The sequence below is a fragment of the Melopsittacus undulatus genome, chromosome 6, assembly GCF_012275295.1.
Source record: "Melopsittacus undulatus isolate bMelUnd1 chromosome 6, bMelUnd1.mat.Z, whole genome shotgun sequence".
Classification (NCBI taxonomy): Eukaryota; Metazoa; Chordata; class Aves; order Psittaciformes; family Psittaculidae; genus Melopsittacus; species Melopsittacus undulatus.
The window spans coordinates 8,459,040-8,485,904 of NC_047532.1; the positions used below are offsets into that span (position 1 = coordinate 8,459,040).

General features: G+C 41.9%; 1 protein-coding gene across 5 annotated transcripts in view; it reads left to right on the forward strand.

The window, feature by feature from the left end:
• Window positions 1-26,865, forward strand: part of SLC44A5 (solute carrier family 44 member 5) — a 94,482-nt gene that overhangs the window by 41,366 nt on the left and 26,251 nt on the right. For 4 of the 5 annotated variants that reach the window (XM_034063481.1, XM_031050758.2, XM_034063482.1 and 1 more), the window contains exons 4-7: window positions 7,964-8,012; window positions 17,987-18,060; window positions 22,602-22,686; window positions 24,409-24,493. In XM_034063481.1, coding sequence (XP_033919372.1) covers window positions 7,964-8,012; window positions 17,987-18,060; window positions 22,602-22,686; window positions 24,409-24,493 — 293 coding nt within the window. Of the gene's footprint in view, window positions 1-7,963; window positions 8,013-17,986; window positions 18,061-22,601; window positions 22,687-24,408; window positions 24,494-26,865 lie in introns of those variants that run through there. The other variant, XM_031050760.2, reaches the window with a different exon arrangement.

Here is a 26,865-nt window from a genome sequence, read left to right on the forward strand (position 1 = left end):
GATGGGAAGCTGTGACTTACCTGTGAAGATGTGTCCTTGCAGCTGCTTAAAGGAAAGGACATTTAGGTGATGAAGTGACCCGTTTGTCTCACCTGCCGCCTCATCTTCCCTCTTCCCCCCTGAATTTTTTCAGGTCATGAGCCAGTGTCAGTAATATAAAAGCAGTACTGGCTGCAGATATCATTTGGGTTTCAGCACTAATTCACGAGTGTGCCCTTCATGACCACTGCCTCCCTAGTCAGACCCTAGAACATCCAAAGTGGTGGCTGTCTACAGACAAATAATTTGAGCACAGTGGGCAGCCAGTGATCACAGTGTCATTCAGAAGCACTTATTGTGTATGCTTTTGCCTTTCCAGAAAAACAGGGAATGTTAATGTAAAGCTGGTGGAGAACTGCAGGAGGAAAGGAATGCTTGGCCGTGGAAATGAACTGGAAGAATTGTGTGGGGGTGGTTAGAGAATGTACAAGACAGAACATTGCAAGTAGTGTTGTTTGTTCTGCTGTTGAACCACAACCTTTTTTTCCCCTCTTGTTTCAGAGAATTCCAGGAGGGAATGAATTCACACTAGTCTAATGCAGAGGCAAGTATATAGCACCATGAAGGGTTGTTCCCTTGGCTGTGTAGCTTATTGGAGGATTTACTGCATTGTACATTAATACAAATGTGCCTGTCCTGGTTGCTATTTGTTACTGAAGTTCCTCTTCTTTGATCAAAAACCTCTTGCAAAATAATTTGATTCAAAATCTGGATGATTGTCATATGATAGAGGAGGTGCTTTTTCTTTACTTTACTAACTTCCCTTTTGCATTATTATTACCAGTGCAGTGCCAGTCACCAGTTAGATCTTTTTGAAACCTACATTCTGGGTATTTCTGGTAAGATGAATGATAAGTGTACTGTTGGCATCTGGCAGAAAATAACCTGACTTCTGTGTAATAACATAGTAAGAAATGTTGATCAAACCATTTAAAGGAAGGAAAAATCATCCTTTTCTTATTGTAAAGAAAGAACTTACTGATCTGGCTGTGTATTAAATATTGGAGTAGGGACAGGATTCTTGGTTGGATCCTTGGACCCATTGTGAACTACAGAACATCTATATAATTGTGTCCTTTCTGACAGTACCTCTGACAGCACATGGTGCCTTTCTGTTCATGCCTAAGGGAGTGTCTGCATCCTGCTGTTCTGCAGCAGGGCTCTGAATTTAGATCTCCTCCATCTCCAGTTGGAGTGCTCTATTTGTTCAGTGGGAGACAGGCACCATCGTCTCTTCTGGCATGTACTTTTAGGGAAAGAATGCCTCATTTGTTTTTTTGGATAGAATCTCCAGGGAGGGGGGCAGGGCTGTGAATTTTGCCCAGAATCAGGCACACAAGAGCCTCTAGAGAACTGAGCTGAAGTTGCACTTATTTTGTCAGTGTTTTCCTACTAGCTAGTTAATCAGCCCTTGCCTCAGCATGCTGGGTGCTGCTGTCCTCTTCTCATAGACTTCTATTTCACTGTTAGATGCCCAAAGTAAGACAGAGCTGTGGATTGCACTGTAAGAACCCAGAGTATGTGTTTAGCCCTGATTTTAATCACCTAATGTTGCTATTTCTTAAGTTACTGTCCCCAATCACTTCTACTTAATATAAGACCAAGACATTAAAACTCTAGTACAATTCTTTAATGTAGTAATATTGCTGACTCGCATTTTGATGTCTGGCATCCACTCACTGAGACTTTTACACTGAGTTCTCAACTTTTAAAAGAGATTCACATTTAGTTGCTCTGGTAAAAATCTGTCAGTGTGAATGGCTGACACAAACTAACAACCCCCCAGCCCCAAGTCAGGTTAAGTTTGTTGTCCTTGGGATTTAAAAATGGAATTCAGGGTAAGTTGTATTCATCCCCTCAGTAGCTTTCCTGGCTGAAAGAGCAGCAAACAGGGAGACTCATACGCTCACAATGAAAGAAATTTCAAAGGTGGCTACTGTTTAGTATGATTTATTACACAGGACAGGAATCATAAATGTGCTTTTATTCTAATTGGAATTTATGTGTGTGTCAGTGTATGATCTCATAACAAACAAGTTATACCTAAATCTTCCGAAGAGGAAAGAAAACCTGTGTGGGCCTGCAGAGCAGGTACAGAGCTTATTGGAAGAGCTGCTTTTCTACTAATGCCAACCTTTTGAATTCATATACTGCTTCTAGACATTTGAGTCCTGCAGTAAGAATGCATTATTTTATATTGCTAAGATCATTAGGCTGTTTCTGTATATGGAACTTTATATGTGATTTACAGTGTGGCTTAAGATTGCCTAAAGAAAAAAAAGGTAATCTTTAAGTAAAATAAAATAAAATGGACTGCTACTAAAGAGCAGTAAATCTCAAACAGTCATTTGGATTCTGTGCAAAATGAGACAGTAGCCTTGCAAAGGCTAGGCTTTCAGACAGTACAATAAGACTGCTCCTGAAAGGGATAGATGAATTGAGCAAGAACTTGTGTTATTTTGGTTTTTCCTACTCCTACCCACAAGAGGCAGGCAGAAGCATCAGAATTTTCATATGGTTTTGTAGAGAAACATCAAATGGGATGAATCTCATTCAATCCTGACACACCCCGAGCATTTCCTAGCGACCCAGTTTGTTGGCTTGTGCTCTTGTATCTTTGAGCATTGCAGTAGCAGATTGATACACTTGCCCTAAAGGAGTCATTAACTGTTGTTGAGGCATTATTATTGGAATACTATGGATTACTTGAAGGTACCGATTTACTCCAGCAGGGGGAAGCAGCACATACACATACAGCTCCAACACCTTTCCAATAAAAGTACCGGTTAGTAAAACGCCGTGCCATTTCTAGGCACGGGCACATGCAATAATTGACCACACACCAAGAAAGAAACCTGATGAAACTGGTAGTTATTAAAGCAGAAATAGCATTTTATTAGAGTTGAGTGAAACACTGCTGGCCAAATGCCATGTTAGTTAGTGCACATCTGTGCTTAGCGCTGTTCAAGGCCTTCTGTTACTATGCTGTATCAGGATTCGCTGAAGCAGCCTTTGACAGAGATGCAAACCTCAGTAGGAGCACAGTGCCATCAGTCACTTGGCTTCCCTGCCTTTCCTTGTATTTGCCTATGGATAGCAGGAAGTCCAGTGAATTATGAGAGTTCAGTCAAGGGTCAATATTTTACCAAATACTATTCTGCATCCTCATATTATTTTTACCATCAGGTGCCGATAGTGGGTGTACTAAATATCTCACCTGATAAACATTTTAAAATAGCTGTTGTGTTCTGTAGTAGCAAAACGGGCTATAGCTTCATGTCACAGAGAGCATTTGTGAACTGTAGTAGGAGATCATTCTTCTTTGCCCTTGTGTACTACATGGTGACAGGGTTAACTTAAAATCGTTACTTCTGTTGTTCCTGCATGTAGTTCAGCCCTGTCTTGTAAAGCTATTGTAGGAATGCATATACAAGTGTATGTGTTTCTCATTGCAGAATTCTACTATAGGTGTTTTGGTCATCTTTCATAGAGAATGTAAGTTTCCTGCTGGTCAGGATGGCCACACAGGGATTCTGTTCCTTTGTGGCTAAAAGGAGAGGTTGGTTGCTTTTCCTTTATCATTTTTTTTAATGGCTTCAGGCTTTCAGATTCACATTCTGTGACGCCATGTAGTTCCTTTCACCATGTAAGCGTTACAGTATCAAAAGTAACAATGCCAAGACTTTCTGACACCAACTCCGCTGTTCTGAACTTTTGTGCTGTGCAGAATTGCAAAATGTCAATTCTATCGAGAAGATAAGTTAGTAAATTATGACTCCTCCTGCAGAGAAATGTTCCACTTGACAGGGTGATCTACACAGACAGTGTACACTTTAGACTTGAACGTGTCAGAGTAAATCTTACTTTCCCTACTTGTACGGTTTGTATTTTGGGACAGCTTGTTGCATGTGTACAGGAAGAAAGACATGGCCAGCTGTGACGTGTGAAGACTGTTTTCTCTTGCAGTAGCACAGCCTACAAAAGCACAATAATTACCAACGATGATATCTTATTCCCAGCAAAGCATCAGTGGGTTTTTTTGGGGTTGTATTGACTCCTATAGGATTATTTTACAAATGCTATTCAGGTACACACATTTCCCTTTCTGCTTATACCCTGTAGTTATACAAGCTGATAAGAGTCCTTTCTCTTTGTTCACGCTATCAGGCTGGCTTGCAGAAGGTAGGCAAGTCAGTGAGTGGTAGGCTTGCCTACTCTGGAATTTGCCATTCTCATTAGAGAGTCCCTGACACTCAGCTTTATTTTAAAATCTATTTAAGTAGTATTTCGATGTATCTGTGCTTGCTGGGGGCAGTGTGCTAGCAGCACAGGAGCCTGCAGGTAGTATCTCCCACACGACAGCTTGCTAAAGTCATCCAGGTACAGCAACATGGATAGAGATGAGAACTACTATGGAAAACATGGTAATTTATCTGCTTTCTTACGACAGTTTATAAGTGCCTGGTCTAAGTTTCACTTATTTCAACTGTGTTATTTCAATTTAGTTTAATGGGCTTGGATCAAGTCCCAGATGGTTTTCTGTAACTTCTTCAGTTATTAGCAATATCCTATTTTTTTCCAGCATGGTATTTGCAAGTTTATTCAGATCATAGTTCAAAGGTAAACCTATATATACATTGCTGATTTTTATTTTAGATAATTTAGATTTGCTTTTTAAAATTATTACAGTGATGAAATGCAACAACTAAATTCATCTGTTTGGAGTCAGGACTGGAAAATGAAATATTTTGTGAAATATTTCTTGTAATGATATTATAATTCAATGTATAAATGTTTCCTGTTATAAATCAGCGTGTGAAATAGATCTCTCATCTCCAAAGAGTGAATGTAATCTCATTTTTTTAATCTTATCAAAAAATAACAGTTGTTATTCCAGAGAAGTGCTTTCTTCCTTGTGTCTACCAAACTCTTACGGCTCGGAATTTGCTTTCTAAATACATTTGGGCTTTTATGGCAAAGGAAGTGATTTGCTTTTACCAGGAGTTATGTTTTAATTTTCATATTCCCACCTAATTCCCACCTCACCCCCAAATTGGTAATTAAGTAGGGAATATGAGAATAACACAAACAGTGATGCTACAGGCTACTTCTGTCAGGGGACTTTAGTGTCTTCTTAACTCAGAATAGAGTTATAATCTCATAGCACCCCGCCTCTTGCCTGATAGAGATGAAATTCTCTATCTGAATCAGGGCTCATTTTCTGGAGTGTTTTGGGTTCATTTTCTTGCCTGTTGGTTAGTGGATATTAGTTTTCATTGTAGCAGTATTGTGGAGTTCACCTGCTACACTTTAATATGCTCCATAAATACATGTATCTTTTCCTGTGCATTTTCTTTGTTCCATTTCATAAGCACGCATGCATGACATAAATACCAAAACTTGAGCTATTTATAATTTACTCTGTTAATAATGATCATATGGAAAGGAGGACACTTGTGGAAACACATTGCATCTGGCCCAGCTGATTACATTATAGAACTGTTCCTTGATGGAGATATCCTGGATATTCAAGAGACAGCCCCTGTCAACAAGCTTTCTCAGTACAACACAGAATGACTTGAGAAACATCTATAAGCAGAATCTAAGTGTATGGCTTCCCTGCTGAAAGCCTGTTGTGGTTTTGAAAAACTGGCTGCTTGCTGTGAATGGAGTTTGTCACTTTCATCAGTTTACAAAAATCCCTTTGAATTGTTAAATCATTCACCAAAATCCCATTGGTTCTGCCTCCAGAAGTATTTTAACACTTGTCACCTGCACAGCTTCAGTGTTCATTCTACTTCATTGTTGAAACCATCAAGGAAATAGTGAATAGCTTTGGAGGACAGGTTCCTCTGGTCATGGGAGCAAGCGGACTACTAACATTCAGGAGGGAGGACCTGGGGTCTCAATGGATGGTTCAGTGGAAGTAGACTGTAAGAAAGAGTTATTAGGCATGGACTGAGATCTATCAGAAAAAGTCATTGTATAATTGTGTAAATCACAGCCAATATTTATGTTGAATATCCCATGCAGTTCTTGCCCTTCCCTTTCCAGTGCTGTCTAGTAGCACTGAGAAAGTTGGGTCTGTTCAGCCTGGAGAAGAGAAGGCTGTGTGGAGACCTTATAGCAGCCTTCCAGTATCTGAAGGGGGCCTACACAGATGTTGGTGAGGGACTCTTCATTACGGACTGTAGTGATAGGACAAGGGGTAACGGGTTGAAACTTAAACAGTGGAGGTTTAGATTGGATATAAGGAAGAAATTCTTTACTGTTAGGGTGGTGAGGCACTGGAATGGGTTGGCCAGGGAGGTTGTGAATGCTCCATCCCTGGCAGTGTTCAAGGCCAGGTTGGACAGAGCCTCTTGGGTGATATGGTTTAGTGTGAGGTGTCCCTGCCCATGGCAGGGGGGTTGGAACTGGATGATCTTAAGGCCCTTTCCAACCCTAACTATTCTATGATTCTATGAAAATGTACAGAAAAGGAACAGAAGTATGACTAAAAGTATAGAATGGCTTACTTACGAGAAATGAGTGAAGAGAAGACAAGTAAAGAGGAATAACCTTTACAATATTTAGCTTTCCCAGTCTCTCCTGTGTTAAAATGCATTTGTTTTAGGAGCTTAGCAAGGTGGACCTAAACACCTCAGATGAAAGGCAAATAGAATTTTATTATCTGCTCTATTTATTGTACTGGCCGGTGTGTATTTTGATAAGGTTTTTCTGATAGAAGCCAAGAACAAAGTGTGGTATTTAGTTAATAAGTAAGTTCTGCTTTTGAGTAATTGCTGAATTCTTCTCTAGTTGAAGAAGTATTTTTTCTGTGGGCAAGGGAAAGCTTAGGCTGGTTACACCATTCAATACAAGGCATATTCAGAGGAGGAGATCCTTAAGGAGGCAGTGAGAAAGCACTCTGAAGCATTAATCTGTATTGTAGCATTGACATTTGAATGAAGAAGTAATTTTTCATTGCACAAAGTTTGCTTCAGTAAATCTCCATTGCAACTGAACTTGGAAAAAAACCCATGAAACTGAACAATTAGCTTCAAAAGGAAAAATTCCAGCCCTGGTTTGTTGGATGAAGGATGAAATTGCTTCTCTCTCTTCATACAGTAGCTTGAAAGTTGAAAATTTAAATTCTGTGATAAACTTGTGTTACTCTTTCCTAAGTGAAATCATGCTGTAATTCACTGTCTTCAAGTCCATTTGAAGCACACAGTGGTGGGTTGGTGTTTGGCAGTTTCTTAGTATAGTTTGGTAAGGAATATTACTAGAATATAAGCCAGAGCAGTTGCACTATCAAGTGGAGCTGTGTAGAGAGAGAAAGGTCAGCCCAGAATTTCTGCAGTCTCCAGCCATGCCTCATCATCTCGTAATCCCAGTGCAAAAAGGGCAAACCTGCAGCTCTGTGTCTATGCAGTCTTGCAGCCGAAGCAGTGCAAAGTCCAAATAACTCTGCAAGGCTGTAAGTAGAACATTAGATACAGGTATGACTTGAAACTGGTTTTTAAAGAAAAACCAGAAGGGTTTAACCTGCAGCTTCAGAGAGGTAGGTTCACTTTCTGCCGAACACACTTAACGTGACTACAAGACATAATCCTTATCTCTCAACTATCAGCAACTTTCTGCTGTGAACACTGTGCAGAGGTTTAGTGATAGAATGTATGCTGAGGTAATTTATTGTGTGGTAAATGTGAGGCCTACAAAGTTTTTAAGATAGAAGAAAAAAAGCTTTGATCTCATCTACAAAAACTAGGTCATTGTACTGGTGGATTACTGATATTGCCTACTTGAAATGATTTTAACAGAACTGATTAAATAGGAATATATGGAAGATGTTCTTCAAAGATTGCTGCTAACATCCCCCTCTCTATAGATCTTATTTTAAATAAGGACATATGTTTATACTCTTTTATTTTAAATGCAGGTGAACCAAGGAAATTTGACCCAAAGTTCAGAGGACCTATCCATAACAGGTAAATAGCTTAACTCATTCATTTAATCCTTTCAGTTTTGCAGTGAATGGGATAAATAACTTTGTTAACAAAACTTGTGAATCTGATTCTGCAATTCTTTTAAATCCAGAAGACAATCCTTACCAGCTAGGGGGGTGTGTGATTACTGGGGAATATTTAACTGTATGCTCTTTAGCTCTGTTTGAATACCAATTCTGTACACCTCATTCTGTCTAGTACCTGCTGAATTACATTGTGATGACATAAGTAGGAACATTTGAGGTGTTGTCATGTTCTGGGGTGCAGGACTGTGTGATGCACTCTGTCTTGGCTTCATACAGCATAGGACTGGAATCCTCATGCACTGTTCTTCAGCTGGTTTTCCTGCTCCCAAGGTCACCTCATTAAGGGCCTGCCCTACTTCTCTCCAGAGCATGTGCTGCATGTGCACCATTCCTTTTGTACCCGATCTGGCAAGCAGGGTGAATCCCTGGCAGACAATGGGTAGTGCTTGGACAGTGGCAGGAGCACTGCTAGTGATGGGGCTGACTTCTGGAGCCACCCAGCCCGGAAACCGTTGCTGGAGTGGACAGCTATTACATGTGTGGAGAGTCTCTCTCTGTGGTGAGTGAGACTACCTATGGTGCTGTGGGCTGCAGAGCTGGATCCTAAGATACTGCAATTTAATGGTATTTTTGAGCAGTCTATTACTGCGTATGAGGAGTGGTGAAGCTCTGGTGGTGGTGTGCCAGGAGGACTCCTCACTTTACTGTTACTGTGTGATACTGTTGGTAAAAACTGGTTTTGTACTGTGGGTTGCTGTTACAGCTGTGTGACTGCTGTGACAGCTTCTGCAGTTCCAGGTGTGTATATATTATATGTGCAATTCTAACTGTACATTCCACAGTAGCTTCTTAAAAACACAACCAAATGACTACAGTGCAACACCACTATACCACGTATGTTCAGTGCATTTTATAATGCTTTGGTGAGATAGTATGGTTGGAAGCAATGTAACAAAGATCAGTTCCCTAAATGTGAAGGGTATGACTTCATTGTACAGCAGGCCGTAAGGTAGTGATAGCTGCATTGGTTCTTACTGAGTATCTTTGCAATGAGGTGCACTTGGATTTAGATTAAACATACCATTTCTGCAAGATACCCAAATGACTTTCCAAATTCCATCCCTGAAGATACAGTGTATGATGTATTCACATCTCTGGCAGTGTTCAAGGCCAGGCTGGATGGGGCATGGAGCAACTTGATCTAGTGGAAGGTGTCCCTTCCCGTGGCATGGGAGTTGCAAGTGGATGATCTTGGAAGGTCCCTTCCAACCCAAGCCATTCTGTGATTCTGTGACTTGCCTGACCTTCTGGGGTCATCAGTGCATGATGCATTTTTGGAGGTGCTGTAGAGCAGAAATGATACTTCGAAGCTGGTGAGCACCAAGCTATCCCCAAACCATTAAAAGCCTCAAAAACTGTGGAACTGAAAGCCAAGTCTTAATAATGATGTTTTAATGTCCAATAAGAATGCATTACTCCCACAATTTTTGTCAGATGCATTCTTTGCAATGAGATTCAGTTATCTGAACTTGTTTGTTTTATAGAATAGAGCTGTTGCCAGTGGTTATATGTTGAACAATGGTGGGTAAGAGGAGTTATCAGCAAGGCAATGTGTGTAGTGCTTTGCTAGTACCATCATTCTCAAGGGGGTTGTTGGGGAGTTTGGTATACTTAATGCAAATATCTTTTTATTAAAAAAAATTAAAATGCAATGTCTATGGTGTTGATTGACTCTAAGCCAACCAGCTCATGAAAATCCAAAATGATGCTATCAAGATGATGTCTTTGGTATGATTACATCCTGCGGTCTTTTCAGGTTTTTTCATTCTCATTCTGCACCATTCAGGATTGTCTGCCTCTGTTCTCCATAGAAATGGTTCATGTATAGTGAAATATGCGTTAAAAATGCAGATTGTATCTAACCTAAAAGTAGCTCTGAAACATACTTCTTTGTTACAAATCCTCCTAGCAGAACTATCTGGATTGACTTCACTCCATAGTGGGTGGTGCAGATGAAAGCATGTCTGTTACCTCTTTGAAGGTTCAGTAGTTTGCAAGTGAAATTGCTCAAAAAGCATCTAAGAAATCATGGGCAATTTCTCAAAGCATCTTTGTCTGTCTTGTATGATGGAACTGCAGCTTTGTGGTACCCTCATCTGAACACATGCACGCTGTTCTTGTCTATGCAACATGGATTTCTTATTTTCCTTTCTGAAAGCTAATAATTTTAGAAATAAATAGAAAATGTTTGTTTAGAGAACATACTTATGATGCTGCCAGTATCATGATACTGCACTGTCTACAGCAATGAATTTAAGTGATAGTTAAGGATGTTATTAAACATTCACCTATGTGCATTTCTACCAGAAAATGCTTGTAAGGAGGTTTGTATATTGCATCCACCCTGTGAGCAGTAGCTCAGCCTTTTCTCAACTCAAAATGATGCAGCACAATTCCTGTCGACAAATTCCTTGAGGAAAATACAAACTCCTGGTGTTCCTGTCAGTCTGAGCTGGAGACATGCACCTTCCTCACACCAGATCTGATGATCAGCTTAGCTGAATGCACATGAGACAAAATCTAGCACATCATATTTTAAGTCTAAGCTATCTCTGTTTCCTCAAAAGCAGATATTTCTTCCAAGACATCTGTCCCTGCCCCAAGAGGTTCACCCCTAGGAGCAGAGTGAGTTGGGCACCTCTCAGTTTCCAGTTGTATGGGCACTTGTCTGGTGTCACAACCCTAAAGCTAGGTAGCTGTCTGTCTGTCTCTCCTATTGGCACTGAAATGGTCTCTCATACTGGACTCCAGGCGGATTTGTCACATGAGAGGAGGGCTCTGTTGCATGGTCTCAGTGTTTCATGCCAATGCCAGGCAAAGGGGGAATGCTGCGGGGAAGGCTTGCCATTAATAAGAAATCTAGATAGAGTGTGTTATGCTTATTTAAGTATAAAAAAGCATTTCTTCCATCAACATCATCATAAGATATCTTACCTATGTTTGTGGATAAATCAGTCAGGTATCATCATACAGGGGGGAAACAAGCTTCTCCTTTTTCCTGGTGCAATGTTACTACTTTGAAAATTAAATGAACTGTCTTCCTCCACTTAGATTTTTCCCTAAATTTCAGCAAGGGAATTTATAGAGTCAATACAACCATGGCATCTTTTTCTAAACTGCTTTGGCAAAATCAAATGAGTAAATCACGCTTCTGACTTGCCTCCAATTTTGTGGAGTTTATCTTAACTCTTTCCGTTGCCCTTCTGTTATTTTTCTCCCTCTTCTATGTATTCTTCTCTTGGCCTTTTCTCGTCTTCCTCTTGCTGGTTAGACACACTTTAGATTTGTTTTTCTTGTTATGTTTTACAAACTCCTGACACCTCCTGGGCTATCTTTAGTTTTTCAGTGTCTTTGTAGAAATTCAGTGTTCTTGTGAAGATGAAGATCACCTTTTTCTCTGTGGTAAGAAAATACAGTTAATGGCTTCTCAGGTGAATTGAATACCAGTAAATGACCATAAGCATTGAGTTATCTTTAGGAGTTTGTAGAAAACTAATAAAAATTGCTGCCTCTAAGTAGCAATACAAACTTCACCTTCTCATAAACACAAGTGCATCACTTATAGATGTCTCCATGTACATCACTTGATACTGTGGTCAATATTGAGATAATAAACAATTTTTGACATTTAAGTTATCTTTATGCTTTTTAGACTAAATAGCCCGCTAAAGATGAAAGTCTGCTGTAGATAAATGTTGGCAGAATATAACATTACTTCTCTTGCTACTGGTATTTTATTGGTCCGTCTATGTTCCATTATGTGGTGTTGTCTGTATCAACATAGCATGCCACGTATTCACTAATATGCATGAGGAAGCCTACATTTTATTTTGTATTCTTGTTTGATGTTCCTGGATTGGGGCATTCCATGTCTACAGATGTTGAGCATTTCCAGACACTGAAATCTGGGTGTTCCAGAGCTAAACAATACTTGATAAAGCACTGTACCTGTAACTAAGACATATCAACTTAGTAAGTCCATGCATGTCAGTGCAGATCAATCATACTCATTAAGAAAATGCAGAATTTAAGCTGACAGAAAACAGCTTGTGGTGAAAACTTGCATAAATACCTTTTCCCATGTGTTTTGGCCTTCTTGGTAGAAGTATCAATTCTGGGGGGATTTGAAAGGAACTTTCTCTGCAAATATTTAGTTTATGGGCTCCCTGCACATTTATTCAGCTGTGCAGGATGATGCCTTCAGTGTCACTGTGCTGATAGAAATGCCCATTTGTACAGCAGATTTTGCTTCTCAGTTCATTCCCAATGGAGAAATGGGTCTTCAGAACTATTAAAGGCATTGGGTGGCACAGTGTAACACCAACCTTGACACAAGGTGTTTTAGGGAAGTCTCAGAACACAACCTATCAGTCAAGCAGGGAAGAGGAATTCAGAAGCAAGGACACTAGTGGTCACCTTAATGCATTAGCAGAGTTGAAAGTGGTAACCTGAAACTCACACTGTGAACATCTTGAGCCTTGTTTTCTCTGCAGATGCACAGTGCTGGGCTCAGGGCTATTTGTAGGTGCTAATATCTGCTCGTGCTCTGCTTCCCTAATCAATGTCGTAATTTCTTGCTAGTGCAGCATCTTGAGTGAAATTGCGCTTGTGACAGGTTGGGAATGAAACTGCTGAACAGAGAGATGCTCTAGACAGTCATTAACAATGAAGTGCATAAACTGTCAATGAATAAATGGCCTTTAGGCACTAATCTGTGTGGGTGATTTTATCTTTGCATTCATTTATTTGCTAGGATGCCATGCACAAAGTATTCTTTGCGTGCACTGTCACATGTAACCCGGCAAGAGAAGCCAAGGAGCGTGACCAGTGGGTCGAAGGAGGTGATCCTGCCCCTCTACTCTGCTCTCGTGAGACCTCACTTGGAGCATTGTGTGCAGTTCTGGTGTCCTCAACATAAAAAGGACATGGAACTGTTGGAACAAGTCCAGAGGAGGCCACGAGGATGATCAGGGACTGGAGCACCTCCCGTATGAAGACAGGCTGAGAAAGTTGGGGCTGTTCAGCCTGGAAATGAGAAGGCTGCGTGGAGACCTCGTAGCAGCCTTCCAGTATCTGAAGGAGGCCTACAGGGATGCTGGGGAGGGACTGTTCATTAGGGACTGCAGTGATAGGACAAGGGGTAACGGGTTGAAACTTAAACAGCAGAGGTTTAGACTGGATATAAGGAAGAAATTCTTTACTGTGAGGGTGGTGAGGCACTGGAATGGGTTGCGCAGGGAGGTTGTGAATGCTCCATCCCTGGCAGTGTTCAAGGCCAGGTTGGATGAAGCCTTTGGGTGATATGGTTTAGTGTGAGGTGTCCCTGCCCATGGCAGGTGGGTTGGAACTGGATGATCTTAAGGTCCTTTCCAACCCGAACTATTCTATGATTCTATGATATGTTTCTGAGAGACGGTGGAAAGCAAATGAGACTCCATAAATTAAGCTAAATGACAACAGTAAGCAGTAAAATGTGATGCAGGAGGCTGAACCATGCACTTAACCAAATGAAGGGCTTTCATGACATCACCTGAAAATGATGAATTGGGTGGTTTTATGAGCAGTTTATTTCTGTCTTCAAACGCAGACTCACTGTGGTTTGGCTCAGATTATGGAACTTGGTTATCTCAAAATTACCAAGACCCATAACAATTTCCAGTCTTGCCTGTTAGCAAAAGCACTTTGAATGTTTTCATCATCTCCACCTTAAGAAATTTGAAGTGTTTTTTATCGTTAATCTTTGAATATTTACACATCATTATTACAGAAGAGTGTGATCACGCTATCTGTAAGCAAGATCCTAGAGCCCGTATGATGAGCAGTGTTCTTGGTTCCTGTTCTCATAATCCTGTTTTCATTAATCCATCTTCCTTGGGGTTCACTTTAAGAGTTCAGTCTCCAGAGTAACTTTACTCTGCCTCATTAGCCTGAAACAAAGCAAAAAAGCAGATTTGCCATCACAGGCCACCTTCTTAGTTTGAAAAAAAGAATATCAGGTCTATTTTAGTTGAAGTATGGGTGGAGAATTTCTGATTAGGTTTCAGTAGTAAGCATGGGCTTCCAGTATTTCCTGTTTCAAAGCAATTCCTATCATTCCAGTTCCTGCACCTTTGGAAACTCCCAGAATCTTCATGGTATAACCTTGTGTCTTTACAGAGTTATTTTGACTTACTCTTTTAGGTTGTTTTACATTTTTCTTCCTCTCATGTGGAGCCTTTGGTCTATGAGGTAATACTATGATCTCACTGAACGTGAGCTCCTTGAGCTGACAACAGAGTCCAACAGAGCCAGGGTTTCACCCACAGTGTCTTGTAAAATAAACCATTATTTCACATGAAAAACATTTAGTCTTGTGAACTGTTTCAAATTTTTCTGAAGCCACCCAAAAGAGGATTCATGTACTTCTCATATGATTTAAGACACTAATATAACAGCAATACTTTTGTGCTTTATGCAGAACCGAAGATTCTGTGTTCTGGTGAAGTGTTGGTGGGTACTTGTTTGTGATGGCTCTACAAAACTTTAAAAGGGAGCTTTAGCACAAACTGTGTAACCTGTAATTGCATTTAGTATCATAAAATGAGACCTATGAGAATTGGACTGGCAGAGGTCTTTGAGACTCTAGGAGTTGTAGTTAAAGTCTTTTGTGGTGCCATATTTCTCCTGAGACATCTTGAATTAAATATTGTACCTCTTAGAAACGGCTCTGATGCGGCAAGAGCCAGGCTCGGATTGCTGAGGTGAGCAGCTCGAGGGAGGACTTCAGCTCCGGAGCGGGGCAGATCAGCGCCCCGGAGCTCAGCTCAGAGCGGCGGGCGGGTTGGTGAGCACCCGTCGTGTGAGCAGGGCCCGCACTGGGAGCTCTGCCCTGGCTGCCCCGGCGGTACCCAGCGTAGGCACCCAGACAGAGCCGATGACGGGAGGCTGCGGTGCAGAGCTGGGAGTGCAGAGAGCGTCTGCACTGGTCTGGGGAGGGAAAGGTGCCTGATGGGCAGGGCTGCACTCAGCAGGGCTGGGCTGCGGGACGCTGTCAGTAAGCTGCAAGACGTCAGGGAAGCTGAGAGGAAGCAGGACTGCTTGCTCTAGGACCAGACTGTCCAGGGGCCTCAAGCGTCCCCTGTAGCTCATGGAGTGAAGAAGGAGGCTGTTAAAGCAGGAAGCTGGGAAATAGTAACAAAAAAAAAACGCAACAAAAAAAACAGGAGGAAGAGGACAATTGAAAGCAAGGGGCTTCCTCCTCAGTCTGTTGTCCCCACCCAGAACTGCTTTGCAGTTCTGCAGGAGGCTCACGAGGAAACGCACTCGCACCAGAAGCACCCGGCTGAAGATCTTCACCCTGGTGAAGATCTCTACTGGTGCTGCCAGGAAAAAGCAGAGGGTCATAATAGCAGGAGACTTCGCTTTGAAAGCAACACAAGCACTCATCTATAGGCCTGAAACAGTCTCAAGGGAGAGGTGTTCCTCACCTAAGGCACAGATCAGGGATGTTGCAGAGAGGCTGCCTGCTCAAGTAAGTCCCACAGACTATTACCCACTTCTAGTGATCCCTGTGGGTGCTAGGGATATAGATAGCAGTAGTCTGGAGAACATAAGGGGCTACAGAGCCCTGGGAGAGGTGGTTAGGGGCTCTGGAGCTCAGATTGTCTTTTCATCAATTCTCCAGGATAAAGGGGAGTAGCTTAAAAAGGCCGGGAGGATTGCCCAGGTCAGTAAATGGTTAGAAGGGTGGTGCCATAGTCAGGGATTTGGGTGTCTTGAACACAGGACCCAAGTTTGTAGGCCAGGTCTACTGGGGGCTGGTGGAGCTGCTCTGATAAAGAAAGGGAAGAGTAGTTTTGGTAGGAGGTTTGCCAGACTTGTCAAGGATGCTTTAAACTAGATGTGTTGGGGGAGGGGGGCATCATTCCATCCCAACACACTCAGTTGTGAGCACCTATCATAAATGGTTGGAGCAATGCAGAGATATTCCAGCAGCTCCAGCCAATGAATCGGCTTCATTTGGAGCTCGGCTCAGATGCCTCTATACAAACACCCATAGCATGGGGAACAAACAAGAGGAATTAGAAATGTGTGCACGTCTATGGGGTATGATATAATGAGCATCACAGAAATATGGTGTGATGGCTCCTATGACTGGAGTGTTGGAATGGAAGGTTACAGGCTTTTTAGATAAGACAGGCCTGGCAGGTGGGAAGGGGGAGTTGCCCTTTATGTTAGGGATAGGCTGGAGAGTATGGAACTCTGGGGACAGGTGAGCAGTCAGTTGACATGCCCTTTTCCGTGTCCTTTTTGTGCTGAGGACACCAGAACTGCACACAGTGCTCCAAGTGAGGTCTCACAAGAGCAGAGTAGAGGGGCAGGATCACCTCCTTTGACCTGCTGGGCACGCTCCTTTGGATGCAGCCCAGAATATGGTTGGTTTCTGGGCTGTAAGTGCACACTGCAGCCAGCTCATGTTCATTTTCTCATCGACCAACACCCCCAAGTCCTTCTTGAGCTGCTCTGAATCTCTTCTCTGCCCAACCTGTAGCTGTGCCTGGGATTGCTCCCACGCAGGTGTAGGACCTTGCACTGGCATGGTTAAACTTCATGAGGTTGGCATCAGCCCACCTCACAAGCGTGTCAAGGTCCCTCTGGATGGCATTCCTTCCCTCCAGCTTATCAACAGAACCACACAGCTTGGTGTCATCGGCAAGCTTGCTGAGGGCACACTCAATCCCACTGTTTGGATTGGAGTTTGGATTCTAAGGTTCTTGCATGGAGTCTCAAGCTGAGATGAACAGCAGCACTCTTGTAGCCTTTAGGTTGTACAAGGCATTCTTCATCAAAGCTGCATCAGACAAGCAGGACATGGGAAATAACAACAGTGACTGAAATCCTTCAGATAAGGAGGCTCTGGGCGGCACACGCTTTTAGCCGTAATTCACTCCTTTGTTAGTTAAACCCTGGTGAGACCTGTTCAGCTGCAACTGTTTCTTAAACAGTGAAGCCTGCAAAAGCCTGTGGGGTGGCAGTGGTTTTGCTTCCACACATCTTTAGAAACCGGGGCTTGTAAAGTTGGCTTCACCTAGCGGAGTCCTTGGAGTGTATACTGACCTCCTCCTGCTTGCCTGGGAGCATCATACTTCATGTTAATTACAGTCCTGGAGCTGCTCTGATCAAGGTCAAATACTGGAGAAAGATTAGTCTAAGCAGTCACACCTCCACTCCTCTGCCTGCGTGGCCTTAATATGCAGAGCAGTAAATCAACAACAGTAATTTAACTGAATATTCCCAGTTTACTCATTGGCTTAGTTTTCAGACAGAAGAGTGTTGTTTTTCTTTGTTTCTCTGTAAAAGAAGTTATGACTCTCCACGGTTTGCTGGGGACTTCTGTCCTCTCTGTAGAGCATATTTCGGTTGCATTAAATGAGGTCAAACAGCTGAGTCGGAATCTTGTGCAGAGCTTAGGGGTAGTTGCAGGTAGGCCTTTTTTTCATTTCATGCTGTTATGTTTCATAAGCTACTTTTATAATACAGGTGAGTTGTGCTGAATCTTTCTTTCATCACATTGTCTGCAATATTTGATACTAGTGTTAGGGCAGATGTCCTGTAGGAACTTCTACCATACGTGATCTTGTATATTCAGTGTTGTAAGGTATTGTTTTAAGAATGTTTAAATCTGTTGTTCAGTATGTTCTTATTGCTGTCTACAGCACCAAAGGCATACACAGTTATTGGCTTAGACCTCAAATGCGATCTTGTAAGACTTGCGCTTAGTGCAGATGTAGACATCGTCTTCAGATGTTAAAAACTCCCTGTGACATTCAGTGTTCTCAGAGGGTTCTACTAGACACCTTGTTTCTAAAAAGTGTTTCTTTCTGTTCCTAGGCACTGTACAGACATCGTGTGCTGTGTGATCTTCATAGTGGTCATTCTGGGTTACATTGCATTAGGAGTTGTGGGTAAGTACAGCAGGTGCAGCGCTGCCAGTTCCTCACTCATTTGTGTGTCCTCTCAGACAATGTGGTTATGGTGATGTGAGACAATGAAGTGGTCTTATTCCCTCCTCTGCACATGCAATGGTTTCCTGCTGGACACGAGGAATCTGAGCAGCCTTCTCTTGCAAACTTATGAAATGCTGCTGACAGCTAGAACCTGTTCCTGGAACCAGATACTGAATTTGTAGCTGGTGACTTTCTCTACCTTTCTTACAGAGAAGATCTGAACTTTCAGTCTAGAAATATTTAGTCCAGATCCACATGGTCCCTGCTTTTCATATTTCCTTGTACTGTGCTTCAGCTATTCTTTTTACTTTTCATTTATTTCTAAGTAAAAGATGAGATCAGCTTTGGCCCAGTTCCAGAGGCCAGCCATGTACAAAATACGTGAGAGTCAACGAACTTCACATTAAGAGAAAATAGATCCTGAATCAATCCGTACTCAATAATTATGCTTTATTATGGAACAGAAAAGTAGATCTCTGTTATTTCTCAAAAATGTGTGAATGCTGCTTTGGATCCCTGTTTAATTTGGCTTGAGAAGTAAGCAATAAATGCAGGTTCATCACACAACTGCTGTGGCTGAAAATGTGAGTCAAAATTTGCCCTCAGTAACATATGTATAGCTCACATGTGTGTTTTTGTAAACAGTCGTGGAATATTTGGTGGTTCTGTGGGCTGGGATGTAGCCTGAGTAAAAGGTAACCAACTCTCCTTGAAAGATGAAACCAAACTGATTTTTGCTACTGGCTGTGCTTAGTTCTGCTTCAGTGGTGGCTGCTGTTGAGTGACTGTACTGAATAGAAGTTGTTACTCTATGATTTACTTTGTCATTGTTTTAACTTTATAGATGAGCTAATAGTGCTAATTTAACATTCCATGTCATTTTTCCTTCCTGTCAAACTGACTTAACCTTCATATATATTCCAGAGACTTTGGGCTTATCTGGGTGATACTTTATAAATGTTTAGCATCTTAATTTAAAATTATTTTAATTCAGCAAAGTGCATGTAAAAGGCAGCAAATAAGGTATCCTGGAAAAAAGCCTCACGTCAAAGGACAGCTTAATTTAAAGTAATGACTCTTGCCATATTACTCCGGTACAAGGGATGCTTCTACAATACCAGTGCTAGGCACATGGGTTTATAAATTCTGTATCACATATTCTGTTACCTTTTTCAATACCTTGATAAGTTGCTTGTGTCAAAAAGCCATAAGAACAACTCGGCAGGTCAGGTTCTTCATACACTAAAACATGTAAAATATACCCTTAAGGGAAGCAAAATAAGACTAGAAAAGACTGCCCTTTCAAAAATACACAGGAGAGGGAATGAGACAGAATGTATAACCAGATAGATTTGCAGTTTGTTTTTAAGTATCACAAGATGCCATTGCTCTAATCACATTTTCTGCTTGACATGGAGGTTTGCAGCCTTAACAACTACTGACATATCCCACAAAGAACAGAAAAAGGAGTGCATCTGACAGGCACTGAGTGGCAGACATTGACTATTTTTGATACTGTCCGTGTGTGTTAGTTCCACAGAACTCCGGAAAATGCTATTCTAGTGTCATAGAATGTCATGTTGCCACTCTGAGGGCTGAGTCAACTGTGCAATATGGTTCAGCTGTTCTTTAGTTTTAGCCCAGATGTTTGTTCCAGGACTCAGGCTGCAGCCTCATGAGCATCAGAGCACGCTGGAATCAGGATTGCAGGTGGTTGGATTGCTTTTCATTTAGTCACCAGCAGTGCAGCACAGCATGCAGAACATGATGCTGCTCTGTCGGGCTATTTCTTACAACAACCTCCTTTTCAGTGAGAACTGCTGAATTCTGACTAGAAATTGTTGATTTGTCGCCTGTATTCTTTCACTGTCATTGCTCAAAGTTTGCAAAGAGAGTAACAGAGAATTAAGTTTATTAATCTTGATGTTAGCTCCTGGCACAGGCAATGAAAGCAGCTGTGTATTTTTTCTTCTATGGGTCATTTTCCTTCTCTTTCTGCTGCAGAGTTAATGAAATGCTAAATATATATGCTGTAAATCAGACACAATTAGTTTTCATTTTGCTTTGGAATTTAGCTGAGAGGTGACTTCCTCCATCCGCCAGCTGATCCCAGTGATGGAATTTCACAAAGTGTCCTAAATCTGCTGTTCAAAAAGCAAACTCTTTTTTTGTATTGTTTTATTGAAAACATGACTGAAGCCTTAGGCACACAGGAGAAGGAAGGACAGCTCTAGACAATCTGATAGTGGCAAAGCAGGTACAGTTTACACTCTCCTAATTTCTACCAGTAATTGAGAAAAAACACTGCAAAAGATGAGTGGTTAAATTTGAGACCAAGGAGCCATACAGACCCAGCAAAACTAAGGGAGCCTTTTGAAATACTTGAGCAGACTTTGCAATAGAATTGAAAAGAGAGTGAGGAGAATGCTCTGCTCTGCCCATTCGATGAGCTGAATTTTGTTCTTGTTAGCTGTGTTAGTCCACCAAAGCAGACTGGAAGAAGTAAGCCTGGCTCATGTGAGCCCTTCCTAACGAAAGATCCTTAATGAGGCTGTAATAGCAAAAAAAAAAATCAATTCCACCAGCATTATGTTGCAGCGTTTATCTCCTTTTTCCCAGGTTTGTCTGAGGAGTGAAAAAGAATTCCAGGTTTAATATGAAACGGATATTGTTGGCAGTAGCAACAACTTCTGGATTACAGAAGCAAGGTCACATTAAAGCAGAAAGAAAATCTCCCTCTTGTCAGTTATGATGGAATAGAGTGCACATGGCAGAACATAGAGACTCTTTGCAGTCACCAGAGAGCCTCCTGCTTTTTAATATCACATGCACACGTGAGTTATCAACTGACTGTAAGAATTCCTAAGAGAGAGTTGATGCCTCCTAAATGTTCCTGTTGAGCAGCGCTACTGAAATAAGCCAGTGGTGTTTAACAAATGAAAAAGGGAGTGGTGCTTAACACTGTTGAAGCGCTTTAGCTTTTTCTGAGTGTCAGAACACCACAGTTATTCTGAGATGCAGCTGATTGGAAAGTTCAGAAAGTGTTTGATACCAACTAGCAGGTTGATTTCCAAACTTCAAAACACAGGAAAACTATCGTAGGTTAAAAGAACTAGCAGATTCATTTTAGTAACCTAAAAGTGTTCCAGGTGAAAGGCAGTATTACAGATTCTCTGTCAGTGTTTGCAAGTCATTGAAGATGCTGTGCATCTGTCCTGAACGTTTTAATAAATTCACATTCCGCTGCTCTGAGATCTTACATAGGTTCTGTCTCTACTGCACATACCATTGTTAAGTGCTGTTGTTCTTACCAAAGTGACCTTGATGAAAATGACAGTTGCACAAATGACTAAATATGATGTCACAAAGTTGAGAGAAAATGGGATAATTACAGAGAAGCAAGTTCAAGGTGGTTTGGATAGATCAAAGCCTCAAGTGTATGCTAAGTGGGCTCCTGATGTTTAGTATATAGTGCGGATGGGGAGCATTGGGACTGGAAGCATTGTCATGCTTGTAATCTTTTCCACATAATACAAGCACAAGGAGATGTTTGGGAGAAGATCCAATTTCTAACAGTTCTTTAGCAACCTGATTTTAGAGTGTCATCTCAGGGTAGTGATAGGGAATTCTATTCTGGTATTACATCTTCCTTTCAAATGATACTTAAAAGTAAATGCAAGTTCCATTCCTTGGGGTCAGATAAGCAGTTAGTCAAGAGAATTCGAACTTTGGCTAGTCATAAAGGAAGCTGGGTCAGGTCTGCACACTACAGCTTAGGAATGGTGATACCAGTAGTGACGGCTGGTGTGTACTTGATCCTTAAGGGGAAATCACGGCGCAGGTGGAAATGGCTTGGAGAAGAAATCCTGCTTCAAAGTGGAGAAAAGTTTGAAAGTTCAATATAAGGCTCTTCCAATTCAGAACCATGGTTGTGGCTAGTCCATAGAATACACAACTTGCCAGGTACACACCTAATAGCTGAAAAATGGGAAAGTTGCCAAGTGAGAGGTCAGGAAATGTTTTAATTTACAAAGTGAGAGTTTGTTTCCGTTCATAGTGCAAATGGAGTCCATTACATTTGGTCACACCTTGTGTGTATCCATCACACCCCCACTTAATCCCATTAATTTCAATGCCATTGAAATGTTGTCAGCACTCAGATTTGTCTACATGGTTAAGTCCTTTTCTTTCCCCTTCTGATAACCATCAGTTTTTAAGTTCATTATGCCATATTTTGGATACAATCCAGATACCCGTGCCCTGGAGGTAAAAAGTGAGCTGGTTTGCTTTCTTCCTCATTCATCCATATCTTAGTTCAGTTTAGTTTGATTTATGTTTTGGTGTTTCATTAGGAACTCTACAATAATCAATACTCTTCAGTGGTGAGCAGCAGAGATTAAATGGAACATTAGAAGTGATACATTTTCATGCTGGTCTGTTTCAACTATTAACTGTGTGCACTTGAGTAACATGCTAAAAGCTGATGTGTATGTTTGCAGCTTGGGTGCACGGCGACCCCAGGAAAGTGATTTATCCAACTGACAGCTATGGGCAGTTCTGCGGTCAGAAAGACACCCCCAATGAGTGAGTACTCAGTGCATTCACATACCTCTATTACTCATGCAGTGTGAATAAGGTGTGAGGTTTCAAGTTTCTCTGTCTGCTGGGGCTTCTCTTGGGAAGCTGGAGAAACAGTGACACTCTTACTATATTTTTATACCACATAAAGGTCAGAAAAAGATGAGTTGCTCGGTGCATGTGTAGATCCAAATTATTACTAGAATGGAGTTGTTTTCATCATTCAGAGAATCTTCTTGGTAAAGGATCAACATAGCTTAAAGATGGCATCAGTAACCGCATAGCAAGTGACTAGCTGGCACAGCTTCTAACTACCCAAGTTTGGATCATTAATTCTTTTATACACCTTGGAGCAAGAGTAGTCAGTCCTAAAGCATTGTTGCCTGGTTCTTAGTTGTTCTCAACATGCGCCAAATAATAGAAAAGACCATAAGGAGAAGCTCCTGGAGCTTTTTTTCTGGTGTTTAGCCAGTCAAAAAGAGAGGAGACTGAGAGTTCTGGGAGCAGGCAGCTGTAAGAACACCTTCCCTGGGATATCTGCCGAGTGCCTTGCTTTGCTTGTCTCTGTTTCCCAGTGGTTTTAAATCCTGAATTGCGGGAGTTAAATGAATCCATTGATCTCAACAGAGCCCTTCTGCATGGAAATAGCTGATCAGGAGGGAAAGTTGTTGCATTGATGTTTCCTCCGAAAAACCTAAGTGCTTTATGAAACAGAATTGTAAAGACAGTTTGTTCCCCCCCCCCCCCCCCCCCCCAATTCTGTCTTTTAAAAAGTGTTAGGCACCCTTTATGCCATTGTCACTGTCAAGGACCTTGAGGCTCTGCAGGAAGCAAAGCAGAAGCTAATCTTTGGTAACAGCTCTTTGCTGCTTCTTTCATTTCCCATTTAGTTTTCTAATGGGGAAAAACTGTGAGGAAGCTGCTGTCCAAAGGGCATTCAGAAAGGAAGGAGCTAGCTAATGATAGTGAAACTGGTTTTGCCAGGATGCGTGGTTTGTTACCAGTGCAGCGCAGAACAGACCTTGGTGAAAACAATTTAACCTTGTAAAATGTCAGGCAGTTGAGCTAATCCCAGTTTTAAAGGGAACTTGAATGTGCAGTGAAATTCCAGAAGCTGTCAAGTGTGAAGATTCTGGGGTGCAAACTCCTCAGACTGTCCCTTCTTTACATCACAGGAGGTTTGTCAGGATTAGGAGCAGATGCTTTTATTACCATTCTGTTTCCTGGCTAGCTGCTTTCGGGTTTCAGCCGTAAAAAGCTTTTGATTGATTTTGGTGCCACCTTCTGACCAGCCAGAAACAGGCAGCTTTCACAGTGTAGCGTTTGCCGGTAGTGATTTCGCATGCAGTGCACACACAGTGTGTTCAGTGCAAGCAGAGGGACCACAGAGGTTTTGCAGGGGTACTTGACAGACCTCACTTCTCAGAAGCAGGACTACAGATACCTGTAACTTTCAACGTAAAACCGTGCTGTGAAAAAGCCTTCTCAAGAGTTAGCACTCTTTAACTCGCATAGTTCTTCAGACCAAATGTGTCTGGTTTCGGCGCTGTCTTGGCATGAAACACCCAGGGTCTGCTTGAGATTTTGTTTTGGGGGTTTTTTGCTTTGTATTTGTAATATGACCAATTGCAATAATAGAATTTAAATATCAATATATGCTGTCAGGTTTTGAATGGTAGGATGTGCAAGCACCCATAATTATAATATTACTTATGTCCACTTTCACAGGAACAAGACCATTTTGTTTTACTTCAACATTCTGAAATGTGCCAGCCCCGTGGTGTTAATAAACCTACAGTGCCCTACAACACAGGTGAGTGAAATACCGAGCTAATGCCTCTTAGACATTGTACTTAAGAACTAGACATACATTTGTTTGATTTAAAAATTCATATCCTTCAAAATGTAACATGGTTGGTTTATAGGTGACCTGTAGCACACGGTCTTTGTAGCCTATGGTGGTCAGAAAAAATAAACAGAAATGCACAAAACTGAGTATTTTGGATAAGAGTTGACAAAAAAAAGGTCTGTTCAGCTGAATGCAGCAATTTGTAACTTACAAATTCATCACAAGCAGATGCTGAGTAGTAATCAGTGCATGCAGAAAATACTTCTGATTGACATCTAAGGTTTTCCACAGTAGATGAGTTCAAGAAGATGTGTATATCCCCAGTGACAGGAGTATCTGGGTATGGTTAGAGCCTGCAGCACTTTGAAAAGTGAAGATCTTGAAAGCTTGGTCTTGCCTTGTGCCACAATTCGTACTCCCTTGGCTGTGTGTCATGGTTTAAGCCCAGGCTGGTAATCAGAACCATGCAGCCCTCTCGCTCACTCCCCCCTTTCTTCCACACACACCCCGCCCCCCCGCTCCCGAAGGGATGGGGAGGAGAATCAAAAGAGTGTAACTCCCACTGGCTGAGATAAGAACAGCCCAGTAACTAAGGTATAACACAGACCACTGCTGCTACCACCGATAATAATGATAAGGGAGATAACAAGGGAAGAGAATACAATACCACCCGTCAATACTCAGCCCAGTTGAGCAGTGAGTGCCCTTCCAGGTAACTCCCAGTTTACATCCTGGGCATGATGTGCTGTGGTATGGAATACCTCTGGCTAGTTTGGGTCGGGTGTCCTGTCTGCTTCCTCCCGGCCTCCCCTCCTCCCCGGCAGAGCAGGAGACTCACAAAGTCCTTGGTCAGTGTAAACTGCACCAGCTACTAAGAAAGAGGAAAAATGACTGCTGCTGATGAACCCAGCACACTGTGCTGCAGGATCTTGTGAAGCTACGAAATAAACCCAGGCACTGAGTTCGTGTGGGTTAACATCAACCTCCTGATGTTTCTTACATGAGACCACTTCACTGACCTGCTATGTTGAACCATTGCACAGTTATGCTCATCTGTTCCATCTTCTAGGGCAACAACTTATGGCATGGGGTACGCCAAAGGACTTAGGTGAAGGGCTGCTCTGATCCAGCTTTGCTGCCAAAGTATTTGTACTGTGTAACTAAGCTGCAGGTGACCAAGTATGGTCTTGGATATATTGACAATACTCAGTGAGGTCTGGTATTAATTTGGATGAGGGTTGTTGCATGGTTACCAATTCACTGATTCCAAATGTTAATTGTCTTTATTTAACTATCATTTAAAAATGCGTCCCATTCCACCCTACCTTTATTCCTGATCCCTGTCCTTGATAGATGTTTCTGGCCTATCAGTTAGTGTGACCTTATGGACTATTTGACACAGCTGAAGAGATGGAAATTTCCAGCAAAGAATAGCAAGATCCCTGTTAACACTGACCAGCTCCTGTTGGAATGGAAACTTTCTCTGTCAGCAGCAGGTTTGCTCCAGGAATCCCCCTCTGTTCACATGCACACTGACACCGTTACCATGCAGTCTCTGTTACTGGAACAGTTCAGCCTGTTCAGAAATCCTGGCGTCATTTTGTGGGATGTGATTGGGGCTGTGGGCAAGTTGGCAGTGGTCATGAGTTGAGTAAGGTGAAATACTTGTTGAAGGAAAGTTTGGGGGAGCAGAGTAGTTATTTCATTTATTTCCAAATGTACAACATCTCCAATGCAGAGAATGGTTTTGGCTGCTTGATCCTGCAGATGGTCTCTTGTGAAAACGTTTTTAGATATTTCCTCTTTTGAACTGCAAACAAGGTCTTTCATTCCTGTCCTGTTCATATCAAACAGCAGGAGGAAAAAAAAAAAAACAAGAACTGATGTGGGAAGAGCTTCAGTTCTTGAATAAGACACTGGATGTGCAAACTGTTGTTACGGTTCACTGGATCCATGCACAGTGTGTTTCATTGCCTGTTTCATAGGTGGGAAGCTGAGGTTAAAGTGTATACTTGTTAGTTACCTGTCGTCCCAGCAAGACAAAACTCTTCTTTGTTCCTTGGCCTGTGGGTAGTGCGCAGGACTGTAGCACCTGTGTAGAAAGACCTCTTGCAGCATCCACCCTGTTCCGAGGATTAGTACAAGATCTTTTTGCAAAAGTCCCTCAGGTCATATACAGTGAAATCCCTAGAGGTGAAGCGCAGCTTCCTGCATGATGTCCTCTGGTACTTGGATAGCAGAGTTTTGCAAAGGGTGTTTGGTTAGCACAGCTCTGGAAAGAGTGAACAGACTTCTGGAAAAGGCTGAAACTTGCTGAACAGATGGACTTCAGACTA